The sequence below is a fragment of the Hylaeus volcanicus genome, chromosome 1 (genome assembly GCF_026283585.1).
Source record: "Hylaeus volcanicus isolate JK05 chromosome 1, UHH_iyHylVolc1.0_haploid, whole genome shotgun sequence".
Lineage (NCBI taxonomy): Eukaryota > Metazoa > Arthropoda > Insecta > Hymenoptera > Colletidae > Hylaeus > Hylaeus volcanicus.
The window spans coordinates 1,097,529-1,120,691 of NC_071976.1; the positions used below are offsets into that span (position 1 = coordinate 1,097,529).

Below are 23,163 nucleotides of genomic sequence, written 5' to 3' on the forward strand. Positions count from 1 at the left end.
TCCTTGGCATTTTTTTGAGTGCTGTACGAAAACGTTCAGAAAACATTCGATGGCGAATTGCGACAATTAGGTATTGAATCAACAGAATATTATCGTGCGAAATAAAATTTGTGGAGAATCGAGGCTCAGTTTTAACTCGTAATAATCGTCCAACGAAGAAACGTAGACAAACAGGTTGATAGAAGCAAGGGTGAAGTTACCAGAGAAATGATGCGATGAAGTGAAGATAATATGCAGCTACCTGTGCAGGCTATGTAAACAGAAGGGTGCAAGGAAGTATTTATTGATCGGTACAGTGATAAAGAAAAAGACAGAGCGGAAGAGCGCGTCGACCAACAGCGGTGGATGCGAAAATGTGATCTGGATTTCTAGCAAGTTCCATTTAGGAAGAAATTGTTAACGGAGTACTCTCATAAATTCATGGAAGTACATTACTAATCTCACTGTTGATTCTAATTTCGAGTTATACAATTAATTATGGGAAATTAACATCAAATAACTGCGTTGCGATTTCGTAAGCACAAATTGTATTGTCCTGTATCAAACATTTTCCCGATACATAACAAGCGACGCAATGTATATTTAATGTTACAACGAGTTTATATTTCTGACCGATACAATGAGTTTACGCGCATCCCAGTGGAAATTCACGTTACCACAGCAGCGAATGTAAAATCTCAAATGCGCAGTTAATTAAAGGAAATTAATTTTAATTAATCGCGTCGCCATTTCGTTGCGTTAAATTATATTGTTTTGCATCCGACGTTCTCGACTTTAAAGCGATACATGGCTCCGTGATTCCGCCATTTTCCATCGCTAAAAATTTCATTCGATGTAGAAGAAATATTTCGACACTTTATTTTCTTTTATTTCTGCTAAATTTGGTTTTACATCGATCATTGTTAGCACATAAAATCAACAGCCAAATTATTACGTTATGAGACGTGAAGTTGGCATTGCATTCAGCACTCATCGGGGTATACGGTGTACTAATTTTTGCAACGTAACGCAATTATCTCAACGAGTTTCGTACAACGTGCATTCCCTGTTAATTACAGCCAATCTACCCACGGTCACGAGTTTCTTTAAATTCTGCCAATTCTAGTTAGTCTGCCATATTGCAGCAATAACCATATATCGAGATCTTCGCTCTAACTTGAAAAGTAGAAATTTCAATACTTTCAACTTCGATATTTTCGGGATTTGCTTCTTAATTAAATTCATTCCATACTAGCAATCATAGTAGTAATATTCTTTATTGTCCCAGAGTTGCATGCGATATAAATTACCAATGCAATTATTCAATAAAAGCCTCGTTTGTTTTAATATATAAAATAAACTCGTTAAACGAGTAAATTAAACGAAATATGATATAAATACTGGAACCTGGTAAATATGTACGCTGAAAAAACGTTGGTGTTGGCATAACCCAGAAAATGTTTGAAATGTACACAAAATTTCCACAGTCACTGGAATAATACGCAGCAAGGCAAAGAGGAAAAGTGTAAACAGTTTTTCAGATATTTACCAAAGGAGAGCCTATTTTGTTTATCGGTGGCGAACGAGTGAAAGAAATTCCTCGGTGTATCGTTGCTCCAATTTTTTTCGGACGTTTCAAAGCCGAGCCCCTTGAAAAAAGTTGTGCATGCATGCAAACAGCACTCCGTTGTTGTCCTATCCTCCTTTCCATCGCTGCGCAGTTTACGTAAACTTTCCCTAGAAAAAGGTGAACGGATAAAGCTTAACAATGCTTGCCAGTCATTTTCTCGGCGCATAGGCTAATGATAGATAGAGGATTGTTTAACAGAATTACGGTAGAGTTTAGATTTACCGATCAGCGAATTTTAAATAGATCTTCGTTTCTGATTAAAAATACGCGCGAACCAAAGCAATTTTTATCTGGAAATTGACTTTTAAAATAGAAATATGCTGACTCGTGTGGAGTTTTACTGCACAGGGTTGATTTTTCGGAAGTAAACATTTAATTAATAAAGTGGCGGGCAAGGGAAAGCCAAGCAAATTTAATTTTATGATTCATTCTTGAAGGAAGGTATTTTTCAAGCCCAGATTTTCTTTAGATTGCTCCCTTTGGAAAAGGAAAAATTGTGTTTATTACGACGAACGTCAAGGGGCTAATAGGATTGGCGCGGCGGAATGAAATAAATAAAATCCATTTCTCAGATTGAAATTAGGTCCATCAAGGTGATTTTAAGGTTCATCGTGCCTTAAAATTGTATTAAAAGCGTAGAAAAGCGTCTTCTTCGAAAGACAATGCAATCTCGCCGTCACGGTTGTCGCAGAAAGTAACAAAATAATAGGGTTAATCGAACCGCACGATTTATATTTAATTTAGTTTTCTAATTTCGTTAGTCACTTCGTGAAAAGTCTAGATAATACATATAAGTGGAAAAGTTATAGGCGACCTACTTTTCTGTCCATTAACAAACTTAACCAGGAGCGTTGAATCAGCTATTATTAGATCAGCCAGTGTCATCGTGTTAGAGTCATTTAATACCGGGCTATATTCGAAATCTAAACAAGACATATTATACAACTTATAAGCTCCAAATCCACGGAATTTATGCTGTCCTCCCTCTAGTAATAATTCGGGCCGTATGTATGGGGTGTCTGGTAATGGATGTATGCTCTAAATGAGGTCTGACTATAGATCTAGCAATTATCCGTACCAGAAATGCACAAAACGTCTAGATAAACAAAGTACAAGGACCCTGTCGTTGCGTAACAAATTTAGGAAAGATTTTGTTAAACAATGCACCGAACATGGTAATTTTGTGTATCGGACACAGGTACGAAAATGGTTAGCTATTCGACGATTGACTAAGTTTCATCCGCGGTAAATTAATTTTCGTGGCTTTATTGGTTATCTCGGGGCTTGATGCTGCCGGCTTATGGTCCGTTTATTGTTCGCGTGCTCAAGAGCTCGCGCAATGAAATCTGGGGAATGTTTGTTGCCAAAGCAGGCTCGTTTGTCAATACCAAGATCAAAGGGATTCGGTGCGTTTCCCTGATCGTTGACTACATTTACTGGGAAAACGCAATTGCCCCGGCTTGCCTTGTCACGAAACACCGTCGACTGGATTCTGGTCAAATATATGTATTAATCTGTCGCGCATAGTGCAATTTGTAGCACTGTTAATATTAGGCTAACGTAGGAACTATGCTAGGTCGCACTACAAGTAACGCAAAGTAGCTCGATTTTCCAACGACACGTTCTCGGGAATTAATCGTAGAATTCTTCCATTTTTACGTGAGTGGAAAGAACGATTTCCTATAATAACAGAAATAGTTCGGATTTAATCGTGGCTAGGTAATTTCGAAAACGAGTCCTTTGGAACGTTTCGTGGAATTCTTTATTCAGGACGGATAGGAAGGACGCAGTCGTCGAAGAAGAAATATTTTCACGATCGAAGGACTTGCCTTTAATTTCTTTCCTAACGGCACTTGAGGGTGTCGTTTCTTCTCCTCGTGGACGGTCCGAACGTCCCGGTAGGGTGATTAAAAACGAAGCTAATAAATTGGTTTAAAGTGCTTTCAAGATGGCGCCGTTGATGGCAAATCATGAGACGAAGGAAATGGGAAAGCAGCGTCCCTCCATCCCCAAACCGTCTCGAACGCGTCTTAACGAGGCTTCCAGCCTGGCCACTCTTTTTTTGAGTAGGTCCCCCGTTGCGTTCGATAAAGTGTCTCCGTTTCACGATGGCTACCGTTTATCGACTTACCCGTGGAATCGCTTGGACGAATTTTTCAGCCACGGAATGGCTGGTATTTATTTTCCAAAAAGTATCGTCAAATGCTACAATTTCATTTATTGCATTCGGAGATTCTTTCGATACTTTCGAGCGAACTGAAAGAAGGTTCTAATATAAAAAATGCCTCAAGATTTCCGCAACATCGATAATAGAAGCTCCTGAATAACAAACGAAAGGCTCTCGAAGGGAATACTCTTGATTCTTCATCTGGAATTAAAACGACGTCGGTGTAAGAACACGTACCTGCTTGTTAGACCTGATTTCATTTCCGCCGAAACGATTACTTTGAATTTTAAATTACGATAAATAACGAGGATAAACCAGCGAATATATTTGAATAGATGAATATTAAGCGACGCGCAACGTGTAGCTAGAGCTCCCTGTATTAAATAAATAATCAAAATGTCAGGAGCGTTTAATTTTGTTTGCGCGAAGCCACTCGATGATATCGTCTTTCGTCTGGTTCTAAAGATACCTCTTCCGTCGCGAACGCAGTCAACGTTTCCCCTCGTTGTGTGCGAGTTCGCTCGGTTATGCATTAATTAGACACGCGAGGAACATACGCGCGGAGACGTAATTAAAACCACATTCGAAGATACAGCTCGGCCAATTTCAATTACCGTCTTTCGCCGCAACAAGCGTCGAAAGAATACATCTATGAGTTTTTAAGAAAATTACAGTAAATTATAGTGAATTCTCGGGACTCTATTGTTCGCAGCATCCTCGAGAGACCGAGGTCCCTATAATATCCTTGAGGTGCACGGGATCTCGTTCTCAAGACACTCAGGATCCCCCAGAACTTGTAGGATACCTCTGGTACCTTCCAAACACCTATCACCTCTGTCACCTACGATATACGTCAGGTACTTATCGGATTCCACGATACTTGGTGTCATATGCACCGAATTTATCTACTCCATGATCATCGTTAATGAAATACCATGAGCTTACAGTTCATGGCAACGGCTTATAAATTTCCTGGGTTATTGGTTTCATGTTCCATGGGTAGCACCCATGGGAACGTCGCGAATACTAAAAGGAAACTAAAGTTTACTCTGACCAAATTGATTCTAATCGAAACTATCGGAAATTTATTCGAGCTTAAGAGGACAGAATGTACGTAGGTTTCTACTTCTCCTCTAATTATCAATCGAGCCGTTACTTATCGTCAGCCTAAATCATTAAGAGATCGAACATCTCGTCTACGAAACGCATTACTCGCGAAGATGGCCGAAGCTTTATTACGCGCAATATCTGTCTCAACCTCGCCTATTGACCAAGGGCTGGGGTCATCCTCCCCCCTCGGCACCTTGACATATACACACTTGAAAACTACCCCGTCGAAAGGTCATTCCGAGTTCCGTTAGCGTCCAGGTCACGCCATTTCTCCAGTAGTTACCCTTCGAACCTTTGTTGCGAGCCACGTTATATTTAGAATTCTGCCACTCGCGTTATATTGTTATTAAATAAAAGTTACTCGAGTCCCTTACACCCGGCATGTCGCCCAACGATAGTTCACCGTGTAAACGATGCAATGAAACACGTACAGGACAAATGGTCCGCGCGTGCAGTCGCATGAAAACACCTGAAAAAAGAGACAGATCGGATTAACGTTTACGCGAACCTTTCCTTCCTTTTCTTTTTTTTTTATTATTATTTTTACGAGCTGCATTCGCCTCTGGATTTACGCCCCATGGTTTACGATACACTCCGGAGCGCGTGTTACCAGAGAATTCGAGATATTTTTCCCCGTGGCGTACAAGCAGTCGTAAAATAGCTTCCATTTGGCCAAGAATCGACGAAACACGTCCGTTTCCCGCGGCCACTTACAACCGTATCACCGACGCTGCGGAGCGTGGGTGTTGGAAACGAGTTTACGCGACGATACCATTTGCTGTTAATGCGTTTTTAGACTTTGCGGTATGTAACCCCGTAAAGAAGCCGCAGGGGTGCCGTACAATGAGGATATACTGGAATTCATGGAGTTTGCCGAGAGCCAGAAAGAGAGGGAGCCAAGGGGAGAGTCGCGGGGAGCGAGTTAAAGCGGAGCGGATAACGCGAAGGGTGAGAATCACGAGGGTTGCCAGTTGCGTTGTCGATCGACCAGTACCATGCATTCAATGCTGATAATCAGACTGCAGATCTTTATCACTTGTACTATATACAAGAAAAAGAGGTCATTGCGAACAAACAAGACACTCGCGATAGGTTATTTGGCTCCGAAACTGAATTTCGAGTATTCGTCACTTGTCAGCGCGTTGAAACAGCGACATGATGTATGTACACGATGTCCCATTATAATCACTCCGCTGAGAAATGCGCAGTCATCGAAAACAGTAAACGTTATTAATTGAAACGTACGATAATGATATTTTCCGAAGTTAAGATATACTTTGAATTCGTTCTGTGATGCATGAACGAAATACGAAGTGAGACATTTGAAAATGTTCGATTGCGACCTGAATACACTGTGCTTCGTCCATTGTCTCGTAATTCCATATTAGTTTCGTCGAGTTTTTGGGTAAAATAAAGAACTCGTTCCATGATACAACTGAGCCTTGGTTCGATCCTCATTATTTACGATAACGGAATGCTATCAGTCGTTGTTAACAGGCGAAAGTATGCCACCGAAAGTAACAAGTTACGCAAGAGAACTATTGTTTCTCGGATTAGCTGAATCGTAACAGTGGGCAATTCGAAGAAAAGTGCCGAAGATAAGAAAACGTCGAGTATATCGTTTCCTCGCCTCATAAAGTTTATAGCACGAGTTTATACTTAGTACGCTTATAGCATTCCCGTGAAATCAAATCGTTAAGTATATGTACTCATTTAACGCGAGGAAAATAACATTTTTCCACGTTATCCTCATTTTAAATAACAAAATATCGTGTCTAATCGACCGAAGGGTATATGTCATTTCTTTTATCTCGATCTTAATTTTTCAGACGCTAAACGCGCGTGTAAAATTGTCTTAAAATTCTGAAAACTAGAATTTATGAATGAAACATTCCGCTTGGGAAACATTATTACAGCCTATGCTCTTTATATGGCTTTCACGTATCCCATACGCCTTCGATATCATGCACGACGTAAACAGAGCGAGGCGTCGGACGTTAATTAAAAAATAATCAATATTAGCAATTTCCAGCAACACTTTTTTCTTAATTTAGGCCTTAATTAAATTCAGAGTTGGCTCGTCGATATTCGTTCACGCGAAACTCCTGGGGAGTAACTCATTCGTGTTTCCTTTCGGCGATCGGACATGGACCTTATCGATACGTTATTGTAATTTCTGCTCGTCAAGGGAGACGCTGACGCGAGCACATGTCTCGCGCACGTCCGACACAAATGTCCGCCCTTCTACTTTGAGAAAACGTCGAAAACGGTCCGATTTAGACAAGTTCACTCCCACAAAGCGTTCAGCATCCTAGTCACCGCATAGCTGTTGGGCGTTGGTCGAAAAATATGAGAAGAGTATTAATAAAATCACGCGATTTTCGCGTTTTTATCGTTGATGACGTGTCTGGTGGTTGCCGCCTCGTGGCGAGATAAATCGACGCAACCTTCTAATATAAATCCACCGGAATGCGACAGTTTGAAAAACGACTCGGGAGACGCGTTTGTGCGGATGCCAAATTCTTCTTGAACTGCGTGAGACCGTTTCGCGGATAATTTAGTTGATGGCGGCTGCGCCCTCGGCGAGACACCCTGAGGAACGATTCGTAGAGGGTCCTCGGAGGCCCCGAGGTCGGTCCTGTCTGTTAGTAAATATTACTTAACATTATTACCTGTCGGGTGACGTCACCTGGACGTTCGAACGTGGACGTGTACTCGGTCATTGCGTGTCGCTGCTGTGTATACCACGATTCCGTGCCGCGGCGCGTTTTGGAATGTTTCTATGACTAGTTTTATTGTAAAGGGTTTTCTAAAGGGAAAAGTGGTTGATAAGGGTTAGGAAGGGTCCTTGGTTTTTTGGGACTCGGACAAGCAGACTCTCGAGATCTGAACATTGAATCGTATTTGAAATTTTTTAGACTGAAGATTATTAGACGTGCCGATTTCAAACTTTTGTACATACATTTACAAAGAAATATTTCTTGGGTTTAAAAATAAATTTGAAAAACACATTAATCGATGCAACATTTTCAGTCGCGAGGTGACTGCTGTTTGTTAGTATTTATTATTAGTATTACGCCCGAAGCGTTGGCGACCAGCTGTGGCTTAAAAGTGATTTACTCGCGTCCACGTTGATTAATCGCGTTGTCTCATGGTCGAGCGATATTATGAAAGAATTTAACATCGTAATACGAATATTTATACTGGAACGTCGCGTGAACGATACCGTCGAGCCATTTAATTAATGTCTTTCGCGTATTAACGGAATGTAAGTCAACATCGACGATACCGAACATTAGGGTAACGAGTCTAGCATTAGAGAGTGCTCGAGAACTACATCTGCACGCTGTTCGATATAATATTTCAACATTTATTTTTAATTTTACTTTTATAGTGTGATATATAGTGTATATATAAGTAGCTGTATCGTTTTTTTTTTCTTTCTAATTTATTACGTAACACTGACACACATCGAGCTGTCTTTCGACACGGTATGCTTGGATCGATGTCAAGAATGAGAATCTTGATGAAGAAATAATCGAGCGTCGTGCTTGTAATGCGAGAGCCACGGTGATTAGACTTCGAAGCATCCGTTTAATGAAATCGTTAAACTGCGGATGTTTGTCCACTTAAAATCCGTTGAATTATACAAGTAACACGTGTGAAATATAAGGATATAATGTTCGAATATACGATTCAATTGATTTGTGGCTTCTTAATTCAATTTAATTTAATTGTACAGTACATCAACTTCCCCACATTTTTTTCACTCGTTTACTACGTCCTACGAAACGTGTGCAAATGCATAAATGTCCACAGTCTAATAATCCTTAAATATCACGTATCGCTGTATAAAATCGAAACGTGTAGAACTGGCTGGAATGTCAAGTACGCCGCCGTGGGGGTTCGATATGTTTACTCTGGGAAGGCAACGCGGGAATTAAGATGGTCGTGGAAACTGGTTTCTCAAAGCCGGCGACGACAAAGGAAATGCTAAAGCCATCGCGAGGAAGTCTCGGAAAGAGGGAAACTACGCGAGAGACGTTTCGCACGGAAAGTAAAGATGTACATCGATAAAGACAGCGAAAAGAGCAGAGTTACTTTTTCTTGTTTTATTTCGCTCGACGTCTTTCGTCCTTTCTTCGACATTTTCTAATTCAACATTTTCCAAACTTTTCCAGTGGATTTAACCTTCAACCAGTGGCCCGTATTTCATTCGAAAAGAGACAGTTCCTTTGTTCAGGAACGAAACGAATAAAATTTCCCTCGCTTTAGGGGTTTGAATATTTTTTGGACGCGTGCAAAATGAAAATGTAGCGGTACGGAGCGTAATAGGGAAACGATCAACTCTGCTGGTTGATATTTAAACGATTTTGATTCAAGTAGAAATAGTTGAAAGTCACGGAACACTTTTGACAAATTCCACGGGAGAATGAGAGATCAGGCTTTGGAAGGAACGTTGTCCCGAGTTAGACGCTATAGTCGGACAGTCCCCGTTCCCCTTACGCGTAGTACCACGTTCCCCTTTAACTTCTTCAGGGACTATTTATTTCGTTTGGCACGCGAAACTTCCAAGGCAATGCTGACGTGTGGCTTTTAACAACTTTGTCGGAATGCTGTCGACTTCTCTTGTAATTATAATATTAAACGTACCGATTACACGCATACCTAAAGTTTTCATATACCAGATATACTATCTCGGGTCGTTCCAGAAAATATATTCAGCATAGATTATCATGTTCGAAATAACGTTTAATCCCATTTGTATATTACTTGGACCGGATGAAAGAAACGAAGAAAAATTGCCTGAAACATTAGATGAAAGATTTTGGGGGAAAGCAGATTAGGTTGAGAGATAGGGAATTTTGTAGGGAAGGTAACGAGAGGATCAGTATGAAAACGAGGCCTGGAATTTAGAGATGGGGCGTCGAGTAGAAATAGATGACTGCTAGCAGCTGAGATGAGAATTAGTGGAAGGTATCATTGAGAAATTTGAATTTACGTTAACAAGTATTGCGATGTTTTAAGTTACTCGAATACTGAACCTATACACGATTATGTATACGCGATTATTCCTTTGATTATAGCACCCCTGCGACTCAAAGAACTCGCACGAAGCGGGTTAGTTAGCATTTTACTCTGATTTACGAGACGGTTCAGCGCTTGCGAAACGCACTGATTTACACGAAAGATAATTTAATAATCGATGCTCGTGTGTTATACTATACGTGGCGAGGTACATTTATATACGGACGCTGCATTCGTTACAGTAATAACTGCGCCCTCGTATATTACCGCACTCTGCTCAAACAATGCACTGGCAAAGGACGTATATTTTATTCTGTTTTGCCTATTTATTCTACGTCTTTATTGTATCGTAGTAGTACAATAGAGTAAATGAACATATGCGAAAAAGAGCTCCTGCAAGACTTCTATTTTGTTTATAATAAAATACGAAACTAAGTTTTCGAATAATGTGACGTAAAAGAATTACGTCCACAACTGAAAATGTCGTAAACGATACCCCGACCTCACTAATACCAAACTTCTCTGTCGCTAATTCATGTTTCTTTTTCGTTCCAGGTAAGTCGTGAAATCTTAGGACGAATCTGCAGTTAAGTCTCAAGGAAATTCTTCGTCAGGTATTTATCGCAATTACTCGTTGTTGACCCGTTCAGAAGGGGTGCCGTACTCTCGCACTCTTGATTCTCTGTGAAAAAGCAACTCATAATTTCTCTCGTTCGAGTCAACGTACCGTGTGTTAAATACGTTAAGCCTCGTGGTAAGGTCTTTAATCGACCCCCAGGTCTAAATTATTTAATTTCAGTCCACTCAAGGTAATCTAGAAACGTACACTCATGGCATAGGATTAGAGGGGTTAGACCAAGGTTAGGAGACGAATTCAATAAAAATTGCAAATATTAATATTAATTTGAATTACAAAGCTCTCCCATTTTCATTGATATTCGAAGGTAAATTCACCGTCGTCGACAGGAAACACCCGTTTTATTTTTATTCGAGAAAAGGGTTACTTTTTTTTTTTTTCTTTTCATCGTCCCGTCATACATCCAGGGCAACGTCAGCGAAATATCCGATCGCGATATCCGGATCAGGGACGGGGTTTGATCTTTACGGATGTCAGCGATATCGCTCAACGATTCCTTGGCATGCGCACCGCGTCACGGGGCGTCGCGTTAATCGTTACACGATAAACATAAATACATCCTGCACGGTGACACAGACCGTAGTGTTCAGGGCGCGAAATGCGCGAAAGCGTGGAAGAGTATGAAATCAGTGAGGTGTACGCGTCGACGAGTATATAACCCTGTATAATGGGCTCGTAAGGCTCGATGGATCCCGGGGGCTTCCCAGCCTCTGGAGCACGACTGGCGACGCAGGTGCGCGCGCAGTTCCCAGGAACACCTTTACCACCACCCCTGTCCCCTGCGTTCATGGCGGACCATCCCTGGCAGGAGTCTACCTTTGGTTGATGGCTTCAGCGATGGACAGAATTTTATTCGAATAGTAGACGACGAATGGAAGGGGATTGCATCCAACTCTTGCCGCGCGTATTCATTTGAAAGAAACAAAAAAATCCGGTACAGGCTAGGGTGAAAGTACGCTAACGATACGGGGGAGGTTTTAAACTGGCGATCTTCAGAATGTATAGTCGCTTTGTATCGAGGGGTTCCTTAAAGGGTGGTCTGTCACGACTAGATCACGTTTAGTACGTATCGATAACAGGATTAAATCAGATGTGAAGAGTGTACGTAAGGGACATGTGACTTCAGAGCTCAAAGAGGGTTAACCCTTCGCACCCCTAGGGTCACCTGTCCTACCAGACACTTAAAGGCACCCTCCTATAGGACGCCAATGTTACGTTTACTTTATAAATAATACGGTAATATATTATTAGTAAAATAATAATAATAAAGTAAATATAACATCGGCACGAAATTATCTTAATTTATTTATGCTCCGAATTTCAAGATCCAAAAAAACAAGAAATCAGTAAATTCCAATCGGACAACTTTTGTTCACCCCATCTCCGCGTTTCCCGGCCAACCGATTTTTCTTTCGCTCGGTGGCAAACTTGCCCCGCAACTGTTAATAGCATTATACGATGTTCGAATGACGCATGGTTTAATCAACTCCCGCAGAGTTTCGCCGTGGACGGAGTTTTACCCGTGTTTGCCGCGACAACGCCGTTACGCGATTTTGTTCCGCTGCACCGTTTCGGTTCATTCTCCTCTGGCGAAGTTGGATCGCCAGTGACGCAGAATTATGCAAATGACGTCCAGCCACGGTAAACTGTTACGACGCCTCGAAGGAACGAGTGCCGTTGTATGGTAACGAATACAAACGTTGTCTGGGCTGTTGGACGGCTTGAGTGCGACAATGCTCGCGACGCCATAGCAGGGCTGGCAAAATTTTCTTGAAAAGGGTCGAACGATAATCCTTTTTGAGGAGATAAAAGGAAATATACGACCTCGTTTCTAACTTACACCATGTTTTACATCGTTGGAATAAAGGTGGACAGCCAGCTAACTTGTTGATACAAGCACGCGGTTACAAGTAAATCGAGCTCCCAACGGGGCCACGATGTTCGTATTGTAAATTGATGTTATTGTAATAGGTGGCCGCGAAATTAAACACTTGAGATAAATTTCGAACAAAAGCGTACACCCTGAATAGAAACGCGGTAGTCGACTGGCAAGAATACAAACCGTGGAGTGAATTGATACTAACGATGCGGTGATTGAAAAGACAGCGATTGAATATGCATGCAGAAATGAACTGGTACTTGGGCGAGTGTTTGAATGTCGATATAGAAACGGGCTGGGTGGTTCGCTAGTTTGAATGTCTGGATAGAAATGGACCGAATGCTTTGCTAGTCTCGATGTCTATATCGAAAATGAACTCTTTTGTTGGTTTCGATGTAAACAACGTATATAGTCGGCAACGAGATCTGGGATTCGAAAAACTGCAGGGAGTTTCGAACGTTTTGGTGATAAAGGGAAGGTTGTGGGACAGGGTTTAGAAAGTGTCGAGAACTTAGGATGCTGCTAGGTTCACAGGGGACACGGATGACACAGTGTTTACTGGGATGAGTGACGCAGTGTTTACAGGTGAGAAGTCATGCGGATAATATTAGGGTGGGCAAGTTCCGCTGTTATCGCGGGTAGGTTTAAAGGGAAAGTATGGTTTAACGAAATGGCGAATGTACCACTGGTGGTATCGATGTAACTATCGTTCTGAACGCCTTCTTAATTTTATATCTAAAAGATTTTTACAAAATTCCTCGCACCGACAATTCCGCGTTTTCAACCTACGAGATCCTTGTATCTGGAAAATATTCCCGATGCAAAATTGAACGCCCCAATTTGAATATCCCCGGCTCATTCACCGAAATCTCGTGAATCGATTATCCATTTCGCGATTTTTCGGGATAGCTCCTTCGGGAGGAATAACCATCCGATATCTGTGGGCGGTCCCGACACTGAATTCTACTGCCGTACCAATTCTCCGTGAAACAAATTGCACGTCATCCTGGCTGACTTATCGCTGCAGACGCGAGGAAAAGAGACGAACGTGAGGCGAATAACAGGGACCTGATAACGCTTAAATGATTGCAGAATTGTGGTATGTAATAGGTAGAAAAAGATATATCCACGCTAATTGCTCAATTAATTTCTACCTTCCTCGGTACCTAAGAAAAAACCTCGGCTGCAATTTGCCTGTTCGTAAAATAAAACAGATTGTCCTGTAAATAAAACTCAACGAACAGGGCGGAATGCAGGAAAACCTCGTTCGTTTTGAAACTTTCAACTGTGACAGGGAAATTCAATTTAATTGCAGTTCCATTGACGTCAGAGGGACCGTTGAGACGCGAATTGATAACAGATACCGTGAAGAGGACAATTGATCCGCAAAGAATAAAAATGGGAAAAAAGAGAGGGGGGTATCGGGGCCGAGAGGTTGTGGATAGCTGAGAACCTCTGTCGTTTGGCGGGTTGGCTTCAACGGGGGCGACTGCTTGTCGGTCGTTGACCCCGCAATTGCAACCACCCCCGTTTCAGTCTCCACCTACACTCGTAGGCGCTATGAAACTATTCTGTCTACCTCTCCTCTTTCCCTTATCCATCGCACCTCTCGTCTGGTCACTCGCGGGCTCTTTCTGTTCCATCAGACCCCGCTGCGATCTGCGTACAGGATGCCCCAAAAAGAGTGCTGTTGTCTCTACGAATCTAGATTTTTTAGAAAAATGGGAAACGGTATAAAATGGTACGAAAAGTTATTGCTTTGGTCACCATCGATTTCTTTGGGATAGGAAAGTGGAATTTCCTTTCTTTTTCTTTATCCTATCACCTTATCTAGACGAAGTAGAAAATTTTAGAAGGAATTTTGGTGAGGAATTGCGAGGATAAATATTTCACGATCTCGACAAACAAGCACTATATCGCTGCACATGAAAGTCGTAGTTAGCTGGGTAATCTCCAAGTTTATTTGGTCTTAGAGCAATCCTCTTTTCCGTAGTTGGTGAAGATGTACGGGATCGGGAGGAAAACTGAGATTAAGGGGATCCCCGGATTTATTCAACCGTTATACAGAGTTTCAGCTTTGTATAGCTCGCTACCCAGGCGAAGGACACAAAAAACACGAATTTGTTTGTTAATGGAGCACAGACTGATATCTATGTTTCTGTCACAATAGATGTACCTTTGAGCTGGCTTGCGTTAGACGCCAGTAATCAATCGTTGATTCTATGTTTGGACCACTTAGTCGAATTCCTGAATACACGAGCGCGTTCTTTCCCAGTCTAGGGACGTTCTTGATCCCGAAGGTTGAGATCACCAGTATCGAACACAGTAAACCACTTCCGCACAGTTCTTTCAGCACCTTCACCGCAAACAACTCATATCCTGTTTGCCGCTTGTGCGTTATTCCTGCCTTCTCAGTCAAAGAAAATGCACTTTGTTTCCTTTGCTATTCAACACTTTCATTCGCACATAAAACTGACCAAAATTCGTTTGTTCTGGCCGAATTTTCTTCTAAAAGGCACTTCTGAGTGCTTTAATCCCAAACCTAGCATAGGATTCATAGACATACGGTAGAATCGTCTCGAATTTTTCATCCACCTAACCAGCGCGAATCCATGTCCCAATGTACGCTCGTTATAAACGTATTCAAGAATCGCGACAACTACGGCGCAAAGTGTCTCGCAACGACCAGCGAAGGAAGCCTGAAGGAGGAAGGAGAAAAAAAAATGAGGTTTCTATGGCGCTGGCTAGGTTTAACGTAACATAGAATACGGGTCAAGTCTTTTTATAGCTGCAAGGGCAATCCCACGATAATGCAGCCCGATTTTCTCCCTTTGGGATTGTCGCTATGGAGAGGACGCGGGGGAGGAGGACACGCTGAAAACACACGGTTATTTTCTCTATCCTCAATTGGCCCCGCGGGAATCTCACCTTGGTTCTCGCTGGTTTTCAGGGTCACGCTTATGGGAACTGATGAGGACGCTTCTTCCAGGGACGATCGAATGAGAATTTCTCGGCGCTTAGAATGTTTCGCTCTTGCCTTGCCGCCACGGACGCGAAAGGAGGGCAAATTTGTCACCTTTCAGACCATAATTGCAGTCGCATTGTTCGATAGCACAATGTCGAGCCACGGATTTGTTTATTAATAAAGCATAGATTTGAGCTCCCTTGCGTTAGTATAAAGTATTTCTATATTTAAAAAATGCACGAATCCCAGGGAATTGTGAATACGTTTTCCGTCATGGAACCGGAAACGTTTATCGATTTTACATCCGTTTGTCTCTGGTATCGGTGAAGAACCCAGAGGTTGGCGCACGCATCGATACGAATTTAACGGGTATACAGATTGATTCTAGTATCTGGGTCGCGCGAATGGTCGCAATCTTCATTTAGACAAAAATTTCGAGCGTCGAATAAAATATAACTTGGTTTACAACAGAGGTATAAATATCTCGGTTCGCTACAATCACCCTTCGTGGGAGTAAGGGTACTTCGCGAGGGGGCAACGTTGTGAAACAAATCTGGCCACGGGATAAAACAGTCGTACTGTTTGCGCAACGGCCAGATCAAATATTGTGTTTCAATTTTATCAAAGGGGATGAAATTATCGCTCAAACAAATTCAAATACGATTTTTCGCGTATCCGACTTTTGGTTTCTCTATACACCGCGAGTGGTTCGCTCGATGCTGGATATCGAAAATACTTTACATCGTTTGTATCGAACTGAAAAAATACAGAAAATAACGATAGTTGTGTTGCAAGGCGTCTGTGGGTTGCGTTATGATAGGTAGATAAAGCGAATAGAAAAATCCAAAAAGAATAATGTTAATAAATTTAATGCAGATGTATTTGAAATTGCTCCTAAATTATAAATTTGCCGAGCAGGTAACAGATTCCTCAGGATTTATCCATCCGTTAGAAGATCCTTCCATTCGAGAACTGTCGGGATATTCGTTTGAAATGCACCCTGATGCATAAATTGTGCGAGACGTGCAACATCCAGTGGAACTTCTTCCGATAGTTCGTGCAATTGATTACCCAAGAAATTGACAGAAGATTGACCTGATAATCCCCAATTAAGGCAGGGTTCTGGTCTGTTTGCATAAAAAATCGACTTTTTTTTTTCATTAATTATAGTTTCACAGCGCTTAAGATTTCAAAGTTACGTCCTTCGAGTTTTATGGCGATATTCGAAGATTTAACAAAGTTGTATAACTCGTAGAAGGGAACGCGGGTCAAAAAATACAACTCGAAAGTTTAAAGCACGTTTCTTCGAAAAGACTTTTCTTGGACTCGGTGAAATCTCGATGAGCATTGGCTCGAAATAAACTTTCGAATTTCTTTGAATTCTAATATTCTCATATTTATGATTTCAAAGTATGTTTTCATTCGTAATTAAAGGAAAGACTCTTTATTCGTTCGTTAAGGCTTTAGAAACTTAGATAGACGTTGGTAGCCACTCAAAATCGTCCACCGACCTTGCCTGTCTATTTTCGTTCATAAAATGCAATATATATACGTACGACACATTTGTAACCAGTGCAAAAATATTCCATCCCACACATTCGGGATGGGTGTAAAAATATTTCATCTTACTTGGTTGATCGTACAGGATGACGCGGTACCTTCACGGTATGAATGAAGGCTTTATCAAGGATGATCAAGCTTTGGACATTTTTAACATCAGGGTAGATAGATTATTAACATAAGCAGTGTAACGCAAATACGGTCAGATATTACCAGAAAATGACATATAGAAACGAACGTTAAGAATTAGTCGACGTTACGTATCCCCTAATTTATACCCTAATAACGAAGGCCATGTCTTTCCCTTATCGCCCTGCCATTATTCCCAGCGATTACTATCTTTACCCTGCCGAATACTTCGGAACAGAGAGAGAGATTCTCACAGCAAAAATTACTCTCAAATCGCAGTTTCTCGATTTTACGATTTTCGTTGGAAACCAACGCAAGTTTGCGCAAACTTTCATTAAAGTCTACATCCCCTACTTCCTCCCTAGCGTGACCAGGCCTGTTTACCCGACTCCATCGTGTATCATAGAAGCCACTGCGTTAAAGCAGAGTGATTTCTAGTGCAAGATACCCAGCGCATTCGTTCATCTTAGCAACGTTTAATCCACGCAAACTTCCCTTCCTATAAATAAATAAATAAATAAATACCCCTCCACCCAATCCCATCCCACCCCTCGTCGCTGGTGTATCGCTAGAGGCGACACTCGAATAAAATCCGTAAAGGATCAATAAATGAGGCCATCTTTTACACGCCGTCTTACGACCGCGAAATTCTTCCTGCCCGCACCCTTCGAGGTGGCCACCCTTACCTCCTCCGGAGGGGGTACCGTAATAAGAAAGACTCGCACGACGTGCATGTGTAAATACGTAGCGGTACGTCGCGGCCGCGTACGCGCGACGGAAAGAGAGGGAGGGATCCGTTATTGATCTTCTCTCCTCGCGTACGTGTTCCCTCTCTTCGCGAGAGAGAACAGTATCGGAGCACCGGCGTCGACCCGATCACATCGCTCGGCGGCCACTCGCGACGAGAGCTCGACGCGTAGTGAGGGCCCTTCTCGTTGATGGCTCGCAGCGGCGGCTGCTGGGGGCAGCGATGCCAGATTTGAAACGAACGTCGACGGAGAGTTTCCCCCACCACGCGTGGCAATCGTACACACACCCACGCGAGCTCGAGGCTTCGGGTAACATCGGCCAGACGAGAGGGACGGAGACCGAGGTCTGTCTCGTTCAAATTGCTGGCAGATTGGAATATGGTCATTTTACAGGGAGCTGGTTTCATATGCAATTCTCTCATTTGCTGGTTTGCAACTTTGTTTACGATGCAGGGGCAAATGATCGAGGTATACATCGTGTTAGAAGTCTAGTTGGCTAAAGTATATGGGAAATTTAAAACGAACAATGACAATCTTAGATGTTGGTTTGTACGAGTAGGTAAAACACGACGCCAATGGCGGGTAATTCTATTATACCAACGACGGCTAACCATAACGTCTGACCCAATTCGTCTCCAGGGATATTCTCCTTCGGCGATACACACGAGCAAACGACCGACCGTAGACGTATACCGTTTGCCTGCACTTCGGATCAAGCAACGATCGATCCTTCGTACCTGAAACTTCATCAGTTCCTTCGAACCCTTTGACAAACCTCGAAGATATCAAACTATACCCAACACATGATCACCCTCGACAAACTCAATCTTCCAAATCGTCACCGCATTCGTTTGACTACATTTCTCGAGCAATCGATTCCCCTCCTTCCCCCTCGAAATCGTCATTTCTTTCCGAATCGAACAACCCCCAAATTAGTCTTGAGCGATACAAACCCGAGAAGAAACGGCTCCGATAATCCGGCCTCTCTCTCTCGTGTTCCCGAAGGCGGCCGAAGCAGCGAGCTGGCGGCCCGTGGGTTGGTTACGTATGTGGTGGGGGGTGTTCCCCGTGAGTGACGTCTCCAATCTGGCATCCATGGTTCGGGGCAGCCTGACCGGGAAGCGTGGCCAGGCGGCGAGCGGGGCCGAGCAAGAACGGAGGCTACCGAGGGAGGCCGAGCTCGAAAGTCGCTCGAACCCAGTGGCAGTGCCTCAGTGCATGCACAGCGGCCGGCCGGCGTGCATTGACGGTGATAGCGACGTTTCGCTTCCCGGTTTCGTCCTCTCTCTCGGGAGGGAAGGTGTCCCCTTTTTTTTTTTCTTTCTTTTCATTTCGTCACAGACGCCACCGTACGAAAACGTGCGCGACAGAGGAAGAACGCGACGAGAGGCGCCCTCGTGCTCGCGGCCACCAGGGGCACCGGGCCTCGGGGCCCGGGGGCCATCCCGTTGCCCGTGACACGCGGTTATGGGAGCTCCTAGGCTCGTCCCGGTGCGGAACCAGCTACGAGATCTGTGCGCGGGCGTTACCCCGTCTCGTTCCTCTCGCTGGCTAGAAATTCTCGCCCGACCACAGCCAGACCCCGCAACGCCCTTATAAAAAAGGTATCGAGGATTCTCCGCTCGTCTCCCCTGGACAAATTCGCACATGTGACACAACCCGATGTGACGCCACTCGTAAAACGTGATTTATCAGCCCCCACCGCGAAGGAGCTCGATCGACGATCTTCTTTTAATCGTCGGAAGTGCGCCAACGTCCAAAGTGTCATGCAGTTTTTATTAGTTGTCGAGTGTCGGATTTCTGTTGCATCGATTCTTCGGTTATTCATATACGTAGGATGTGCGATCGGAGTGTTTTAACCCTTTGGCGCTATGACTATCGAGTATCGCTGACGAATTCAGATCGTACCGCTAGTTCGATAAGTTTCTTGTGTGTTTTTCTACTCGTTGGTTTATTTTATCTATCGATGTGTTCAATCGTCGAGTGATAATATTCTGAAATCGATTAAAAATTTAGCTCTTATTCGAAGCGAAGAGATAGCGTAGAGATCACATTTGAAAATTTATGTAGTTTCTGATTCTGAGGGCTTAGAAAATTGGTCATTTTTCACGGTGCGTTCGAATCGAGAGAAGCAACTGTTTTCATCGAAGCTACGAAAGCTTAGGGCGCAGTTGCGCCTGTGTAGCGTCAGGTCTCTCGTTGTTGACGGAAGTGCTCGTGGCACGCTGCTCGAATCAGAGATGTACGAATATTCAGTATTAAGTACTAACGAGTACAGTATAGTAATTAATTGGTGATATTTGTTTCGTTGAGTAGCTATTCAAACGAATTTGTTACAAGGGGAGTGTGGAAGGGAAACGTTGGTTCTACAGACTTTGGTGCAAGCTCGAGGTGCAGAAGGATAGAAAGGAAAAAAAAGAAGTTTATAAATGAAAGAAAATGATAGATTACATTGAAAGAAAACGCGTACAACGCATTGGTTTTGGAGCAGTTCTTGTTTCAATTGGAGAACGCTGTTGTAACTTTTCCAGCAAAGGGGTAAATTACTTGTTAACGTCACGATCAATTCTCATCGAAATGAGTATGTTTTTGTACGAAAACAATGACAAAGTGTCACCTATTAGATCGAATAAATCGTTCTCCATTCGTCGCGTCCCTTAGGTTTGTCCCTTATCGCGATAATATTCAGTCCATCTCCGGACTCCGAGCACAATCTCCCAGATAGCATGGAAACGAGCTAGCATGGTCCGTTCCTCCTTTTTCTCGTGTATGTGCTTTGAGGGCGGCTCTTGCCACGCGGTTATAATTGCTGCTCCGTAAGCTGAAAAAAAGTCTTGCTTAAAAATCGAGGTCGCGGGGAACAAAGGCCGCTCTCTTTGTTCCCGCCCGTTTTTATTTCTCTTCCTAGGCCGAGATTCTTGGTTCTCCGATATCTTATCGAGGGACAGAGACTAGAAGAGGTGGTGGAAGAAACTGCTTGTTTACCTAACGTATCGAACGATGGGAAGACGATCGACGATTTGGCTCACGGCGTGAAAGTCGCGTTCGCACGGCCAGGTTTTTCACTGGCATGCGAAGCACGTGTCGATACATCGACTGCTAGGAATAGCTAACCCTCTCTGGGACGCGTGTGCGATTGCGTTGATTGCGTCGAGACACGATGACCGTTATCCTTGCTCGATACTTACAAGGAACGTTACCCAACGCGCCGATTTTAATGAAACGTGGTATAGAGGTAGAGCACTGAAAAGTATTAGACACGTATTTTTGCATATTGGCCGATATTCATATTTCAGAGGTGAAAAGTACTCTTAAAATTGCGAATGATATCCCTGAAATACAAATCCTAAAAATACCACATTTTTGCGTGAGTTTATATGAAGGAACACCCTTAAGGTTGTCGATGCTGCATGGAATGATTGAGACAGAAAGGGTTGCAGAGTTCGGAGGGTTGCTTTCCCTAGGTCACGAGGGCCTATGGTTTCTTGTTCATCCATGGTGCACCATGTCGTTACACGCTATCCAACGGTATACTTGACGCCAATCGATAGTTCTTCGGAGAGACACGAGCTCCTCCTCCTTCTAGTCGCCTTCTCCCTAACCTTCGAACCTCTTTTCAGAGATAGGCGAAATTTTATTGGAATACTAGGATATGAATAGAATCTCTGAGCAAGCGATGTACTCTGTTATTCGATCAACTTGAAACGTAATTAAATGATGTAGTCGCAACGTTTGATGGTGTGCTTATAATCCTCTTACCAGAAGACGTTCCTGTGCGAACGTCTTCGAGGTGGATCCTGTGAGAACCAGACGTTGGATCGTCTTTTAAACTCGTCATCATCAGTGTCAATTAACCCATGGTCCTTGTGCTTACTCGCAGGCATTACGAAGATTGATTATAACCATCCCGTGTTATAGGATACCTTCTAACCTAAGTCAATCTTCCATCTTCTCTGTCTCTGCTCGTGGAACCTACTATGCTAACAATGACCCCTCGCCAGATTACGGATTCTAGCCAACTCCATACCCCACTTGGAGCATGCTATCGACTGCAATCAATGCGTCATTTCACCCTCGAAGAAGCCAGCTGCAACGCTCGATATAATCGAATACATTTATTCCGTTCCTGTTTCAAAAATCAAACTTTTCCTCCTCTCTGTCTCTTCTCAACTATGATTTGCTCGCATAGATGACACGCGATACACGGTGATTAGCAAGAGACCCAGACCTGAATCCATCCCAAAGATCCTCTCGATGTGATCCAGGGATAGCCAGCTACGGAAATGGAACACGTGGAGGGTCGTCGAGTGACGTTTCGGTGAAGAGGTGGTTTCGTGTCGAGTACAGGAGTACGGGATAGTGGGTGGAAGAAGAGAGTGCGAGGACAGTGGGAAAATTAAGAAAACTGGCGTCCCAAACACGTGACGGTGGCTCTCGCGGGACTCGGACCCGACGAAGGACCAATGGCGGGGGTTCCCTGTCCAGTCGTGGCAGTGCAACTAGCATGCAGTGCGGTCTTTGCGCAGTCGTCGCAGGACTCTTTCGCAGAGCCATGTGCATCGCCGGCAGCAGACGGGACTCCGGGGAATCCTGCTACCAGGAGCTAGCCACGGACGCCCAGGCGCGACGACTTTCCCAGGTCGCGCCCATAGAAACTGGCCTGAAGGCGGCTGAGATCGCCGAACACGTCAAAGAGGCCGTTCAGACCCAGGAGGTGAGAATTTTATCCTCGTCGTACTCGTACAGACGTACTCTTTAACGATACATTTAATATACAATTCTTCTTAGATATATATATATCTATATCTATTCAATTTAGCAGTAAAATATTTTTCTATTCAACCGAATAAGGTGTCTTTAAGACTAGTCATTTGCTCCATCGCTCCAATGAAACCTTGGTTCTAGTGTTAACCCTTTGCCGGATTACGTAACTCTGAGGTCACAGTCCCTCCTCCTCCCTCATAGGAGCCAGAGGTCTTAATCAGACGCGAGTAATTAAAAGTTTGTTGAAAATAATATTGCCTCCTAGATTCATTACCTCCTAGATTCATTACCTCCTCCGCGTGGAATAAGCTGTGCAGCGATAAGCAAATGTAAATGTGTACGTTGACTGTATATATTTACGTGTCGCCGGTGTATGTAAATCATCTCAATATGATTTCCATTTGATTCTCGTAATAACTCTAGGATATATATATATATATTTTTTTTCACGCCAACTTTTAATTACTAGAATCGATCAAGAATTCTGTCTTGGACAGTCTTTTATAACGCGGAAATTTCCCGAGGCTCCACGAAACGAGATTATTTCTAGGATGGGCGTTTTGTAG

At 43.2% G+C, this 23,163-nt stretch overlaps 1 protein-coding gene across 7 annotated transcripts in view; it reads left to right on the forward strand.

The window, feature by feature from the left end:
• LOC128879363 (cGMP-specific 3',5'-cyclic phosphodiesterase-like) overlaps positions 1-23,163 on the forward strand; it is a 67,555-nt gene that overhangs the window by 5,567 nt on the left and 38,825 nt on the right. For 2 of the 7 annotated variants that reach the window (XM_054128463.1, XM_054128488.1), the window contains exons 1-2: positions 18,838-19,437; positions 22,023-22,547. The exons of 2 other annotated variants lie outside the window; for them this stretch is intronic. In XM_054128463.1, coding sequence (XP_053984438.1) covers positions 22,338-22,547 — 210 coding nt within the window. In that variant the 5' untranslated portion in view covers positions 18,838-19,437; positions 22,023-22,337. Of the gene's footprint in view, positions 1-18,837; positions 19,438-22,022; positions 22,548-23,163 lie in introns of those variants that run through there. 3 more of the 7 variants (XM_054128455.1, XM_054128442.1, XM_054128448.1) reach the window with 2 other exon arrangements.